The sequence below is a fragment of the Rhinopithecus bieti genome, unplaced genomic scaffold (genome assembly GCF_001698545.2).
Source record: "Rhinopithecus bieti isolate Rb0 unplaced genomic scaffold, ASM169854v2 scaffold_7724, whole genome shotgun sequence".
In the NCBI taxonomy this organism is placed as follows: domain Eukaryota; kingdom Metazoa; phylum Chordata; class Mammalia; order Primates; family Cercopithecidae; genus Rhinopithecus; species Rhinopithecus bieti.
In genome coordinates, this window is record NW_016805612.1 from 1,833,405 (window position 1) to 1,839,029 (window position 5,625).

General features: G+C 36.6%; 1 protein-coding gene across 1 annotated transcript in view; it reads right to left on the reverse strand.

Annotated features, from left to right (window-relative positions):
- Positions 1-1,425: 1,425 nt before the first annotated feature.
- LOC108530301 (ubiquitin-like modifier-activating enzyme 6) overlaps positions 1,426-5,625 on the reverse strand; it is a 27,226-nt gene continuing 23,026 nt past the window's right edge. The window contains exons 6-7 of the mRNA XM_017873103.1: positions 3,479-3,559; positions 1,426-1,500 (exon numbers count right to left, since the gene is read on the reverse strand). Coding sequence (XP_017728592.1) covers positions 1,447-1,500; positions 3,479-3,559 — 135 coding nt within the window. The 3' untranslated portion in view covers positions 1,426-1,446. The remainder of the gene's footprint in view (positions 1,501-3,478; positions 3,560-5,625) is intronic.

The window sequence follows — 5,625 nt, forward strand, 5'->3', positions numbered from 1 at the left end:
AACCATTGTGGAAGACAGTGTGGCGATTCCTCAAGGATCTAGAAACAGAAATACCATTTGACCCAGCAACCCCATTACTGGGTATAAACCCAAAGGATTATAAATCATTCTACTATAAAGACACATGCACACATATGTTTACTACAGCACTTTTCACAATAGCAAAAACTAGGAACCAACCCAAATGCCCATCAATGACAGACTGGATAAAGAAAATGTGGTGCATACATACTGTGGAATACTATACAGCCATAAAAAAGGATGAGCTCCTGTCCTTTTCAGGGACATGGATGAAGCTGGAAACCATCATTCTCAGCAAACTAACACAGGAACAGAAAAACCAAACACTGCATGTTCTCACTCATAAGTGGGAGCTGAACAATGAGAACACACGGACACAGGGAGGGGAACATCACACACCGGGGGCTGTTGGGGGCTGGGGGACTAGGAGAGGGATAGCATTAGGAGAAATACCTAATGCAGATGACAGATTGATGGGTGCAGCAAACCACTATGGTACGGGTATACCTATGTAACAAACCTGCATGTTCTGCACATGTATCCCAGAACTTAAAGTATAATAAAATAAAAATGAAAAAATAAAATTATGATGCCCTTACTCTGCGGATAGTAGGTAATTTGCATATCTAGTCTAGAATCATCATGATGACCTTATTAGATACAACATAATATAATCTTGTTTTTAAAGATGAAAAATGAGGTTCGAAGTAAAGTAACCTAGGGACAGTCATATGACCATCAAATGAAAGAGCAAGAATGAAAACACAGTATTAACAACAGTTAATACTTCATTAGTATTAGTACAATACAATAAGCAGTCTACTACTTTTATAAGCATTTTTAAGTACCTTAAATATTTTAATTTAAATTCATTTACTACTCATAACTGTCATATGGAATAAGCACTATTATCCTCATTTTATAGATGAGAAAACTGGGGACAAAGAGATGGAACAACTTTCTCAAAGTCTCACAGCAAGCTAAGTGGCTCTTGGATGTACACAGCCTGGTGCCATCACCCAAATTCTTAACCCGTGCACTACCATTTTTCTAATTCTTAAAATAAAGCAATGCAATTTTAAAGTCAGTGTATAACTCTGTGAAACTTTAAACATAAATTTGGACATCATTTTTAGAATTTCACCGAAATGAGAAAAACTGCCTAATAAAATAATTACGAAAGTACTTTTAGTAGTATGTTCTTTTCTGAATTCAATCCCACTGATGTGAAGGCCGTCCACTTTCCTAAAGAGCTGAAAGGCAAGTAATGAATCATTTTCTAATCAAACAAGAAGTGTTATAAGATCCTGGAACGTTCCCTGAGAATACCTGCCAAAGGAAACTTGAGAAACAGTATTATCAACTACAGAGTCAAAGAAGCAGAAACTCTACTTACAAAGCTAAGCCTTTCAATTTCATTGGCTTTCAGCAAGAGTAGGGATTGCATCTAAACTCAAATAGGAAGCAATCTGAAACTTTCTTCTCAGAACGTGCAGAACATGTGTGTGTGATGCCAAGTATAAAAGAAAAAGGAAGTAAGTAACTTCTTTTTACTAGTGTTTTACTAACACTGAATTAAAATGTAAGATTAATATGCAAAAAAAAAAAAATCTATGAGTCATTCTTGATCACTCACTCTTTCCTTCACAACTCATTCATCTATCTACAAGTTCTGTTAGGCCCCCACTCCACCCCGCCCTTTTTCTTAAACAAAAGACACCTCAAATTCAATGACTTCTGTCTATCTCTATTCCCAAGTCTTCTAAGATACCAGCATCTCTCAGCTGAACTACTGCAGTAACTACTAACTAGTCTAGCTGCCTCTACTTTACTCTTATAATCCAACAGTTCTATTTCTTTTGGTTATCTTTCATGACCCCTTCATACTCTTAAAAATTACTGAGGACCCAAAGAGCTTTTGTTTATGTGAGTTACACTTATCAATATTTACTGTGTTAGAAATTAAAACTGAGAGAAATTTAAATCACAAGAATATACACATTCCATTGTCAGAGCAACGATATCACCACACATCATATAGACTCTGGAAAACTCCACTCTGCCTCCTAAGATAATCAGAATGAAAAAGGCAAATAACATCTTAGTAATATGAAATTAAAAAGTTTGACTGTGCAGAACCACCGAAAGGGTCTGAGGGATTCTTAGTGTCCCTGGACCACACTTTGGAAACTACAATTATAGTCTTCTCTCCATACAGCAAGCCATAGTGATCCTTTAAAAATATAAAACAGATTAAAACTCACAGGCCTAAAAACTCAAATGTCTTCAAAGATCTTATAACGTATGGCCCCAACCTACTTCTCCCAAACTAATCTTCTGGTATATTTTACTCCTACTATCTTCTCCTCTTTACCACTCTGTTTTGGTCCTGCTTGCCTCTTATTGTTCCTCAAAACCACCAACCTAATTTTTACACTTGCAAATGTTTACATTTGCTGATTCCCCTGCTTTGAATGCTTTCCCCTAGATCTTTATATAGCCTGTTCTTTCTCACTATTCAGGGCTCTATTCAAATGTCATCTCCTTAGTGAAGACTTCTCTAACCTTCTAATCTAAGAGAACCAGAACTGGCCCTTCTCCCTACATCATGCAGATATCATTCTCTATTTTTCTTTTTTTTTTTTTTTTGAGACGGAGTCTCACTGTGTCGCCCAGGCTGGAGTGCAGTGGCATGATCTCTATTTTTCTTTATTCAGATTTCTTTTCTTCATAGGACTTGAAACTATTTAAAAACACATGATGTATTTATTTTCTTGTTTATTGTACATCTTCCCTAGCAGAAGGTAATTTTCATGAGTAAGAAAATTTGTCTCTATTCACTAATGTATTTCTAGTGGCTATAACTATCTGCAGTACATAGATAGTCAATGAATATTCATTGAATGAACCACTGGACTTCTAGAAAATCACCATCATAACGACATTTCAAAATAGAGGCTGGGAGCAGTGGCTCACCTGAGGTCAGGAGTTCGAGACCAGCCTGGCCAACATGGTGAAATCCTGTCTCTACTAAAAATACAAAAAATTAGCCGCGCATGGTGGCGGGCACGTGGAATCCCAGCTACTTGGGGGGCTGAGACAGGAGAACAGCTTAAACCTGGGAGGCAGAGGTTGGGGTGAGCCAAGATCGTGTCACTGCACCCCAGCCTGGGCGACAGAATGAGATTCTGTCTTGAAAAAAAAAAAAAAATTAGATGATGATTTCAATGTTTATCATCCTTTCCATTCCTAACATTAATTCTTCCTTAGTTTTGGCAATCTGTCTATAAACCAAACTTAGATCCTAGTTTTAAAACAGGAAATGAATATATCAAAATTAATGAAAAAAATCTTATTGTGATTATTATGTAAAAAGTTTCTTATACAACCCATCAATAAGTTAAAAATTCTAGTAGTGAAAGTGGTTAACTACGTCATTACTTAATGATGCAATTACCTTAATTGGAGGGCACTGAGAACGGCAAAAGTCATTGATCTTCTTCTGCAACGGAAGTTTCATCTCAGTCAATACTACACACTGTTGAGAAAACAACAAATTAAAAACTAGAAAATACATAATTATTTTTGTAATATACAATAATCAGAAGCATGTCAGTTTGCACTGTGCTAAAGACACATCACTAATCTCACTGAAAAGTTACAATCCTTTGGAATTCCATTCCAAGGTTAATACCTTCACAAAGTACAGATAACAAAAATAAAAATAACATATACAGGGGAAAACCTGCACACATAAAACTTGATAACCATCACAGGCTTTAAGATTAGAAGCAAACCTTAATATTCTATGTGGTATTTATGGACTCTAAGTGATTAGATTTGCTTCATGTATTACTATCACACAAATACTAACCTAGCTACCAGAGTATTACTTTCATGCTAGCTTAAAAACCTGACAACATTTTTAAGAGACACATTAGTTGGCTACTAGAACAAGTCCATCTGTGGATTTAGTTTTTTTAAATCTAGCTTGCAATATGGTTTGCTTCCTGTAGGGAGACATTCCTCCATAGGTCTCTCGTCTATACAGTCTCACAACGTATGCCATGAATGCAAGGTCCTTACCACTCTTTACTTGAGGTCATTTCTCAGAATTGTATTTGCTGTGTAAAAACTTAAGGGATGAGGTAAGGTCTTCCTCAGGGACAAAGAGATGTCTTAGCTTACTTTAAAACAGCCAATTCCCCAAGCTCAGCATTCTTCTCTAAAGCAACCTACTACATGTGCAGGCATTCACTGAGCCCTCTGCCTTGAAATAGAGGGACTTGGGGGACAGGGGGCGAGGAAGAAAATGCAATATAATGCTCATGTTTTTTATTATGCACTGAGTAATAAACTTCTTAGTCTCTGACCCAGGAATCTCATATTTCCTGCATCTGTGAAACAGTAACAGGCTACGTTGCAAATAATAAAAAAATCAAAGACTAGACCCAACACATATTGAAACTGATTTGAGTTTTATCAATGTTAGAAAATTCTCAGTCATACTTTCTTTGAATATTGCCCTTTTCTATTGCTATCTAGAAATCCAATCTCATAAATTGGACCTTTTCATTCAAGCTCTCATTTATTTTAATTTGTCCATAGTATTTTCTCTTATTTCTTTTTTGGGGTTTTTTTTTTTTTTTTTTTTTTTTTTTTTTTTTTGAGACACAGTCTCACTCTGTTGCCCAGGCTGGATTGCAGCGGTGCGATCTGGTCTCACTGCAAAACCACCTCTGTCTTCTAGGTTCAAGCAATTCTTCTGCCTCAGCCTCCCCAGTAGTTGGGATTACAGGCACATGCCACCATGCCCAGCTAATTTTTGTATTTTCAGTAGAGACAGGGTTTTGCCATGCTGGCCAGGCTGTTCTCAAACTCCTGACCTCAGGTTTTCTGCCCGCCTTGGCCTCCAAAGTGCTAGGATATTTTCTTTATTTCTATGTGCTATAGTTTTGGTAATTTCCTCAGGTCTATCTTTCAATTCACTAATGTTTATTCCAGCTATTATCTATTTACTGTTTAATCTATCCAACGAATTTTAATTTTTAAGACTTCATGTTCATTTCCATAAGTTGTACCTCATTCTTTATCACATGTGTCTGGTCTTTTTCAATATTATATATTTAATAACTTCTTTTGAGATTTAGTAGTTTTGAACATCTGTATTTTATAATCTTTCTCAAACAATTCTATTGTCCTAAATTCTTGGAGGTTTAGCCTGGGCATGGTGGCTCACACCTGTAATGACAGCACTTTGGGAGGCCAAGGCAGGAGGATCACCTGAGGTCAGGAGGTCAAGAGCAGCCTGGCTTACATGGTGAAACTCCATCTCTACTAAAAATACAAAAATTAAACAAGAAATGGGGAAAGGATTCCCTATTTAATAAATGGTGCTGGGAAAATTGGCTAGCCATAAGTAGAAAGCTGAAACTGGATCCTTTGATCCTTTCCTTACTCCTTACACGAAGATTAATTCAAGATGGATTAGAGACTTAAATGTTAGACCTAATACCATAAAAACCCTAGAAGAAAACCTAGGTAGTACCATTCAGGACATAGGCATGGGCAAGGACTTCATGTCTAAAACACCAAAAGCAAGAG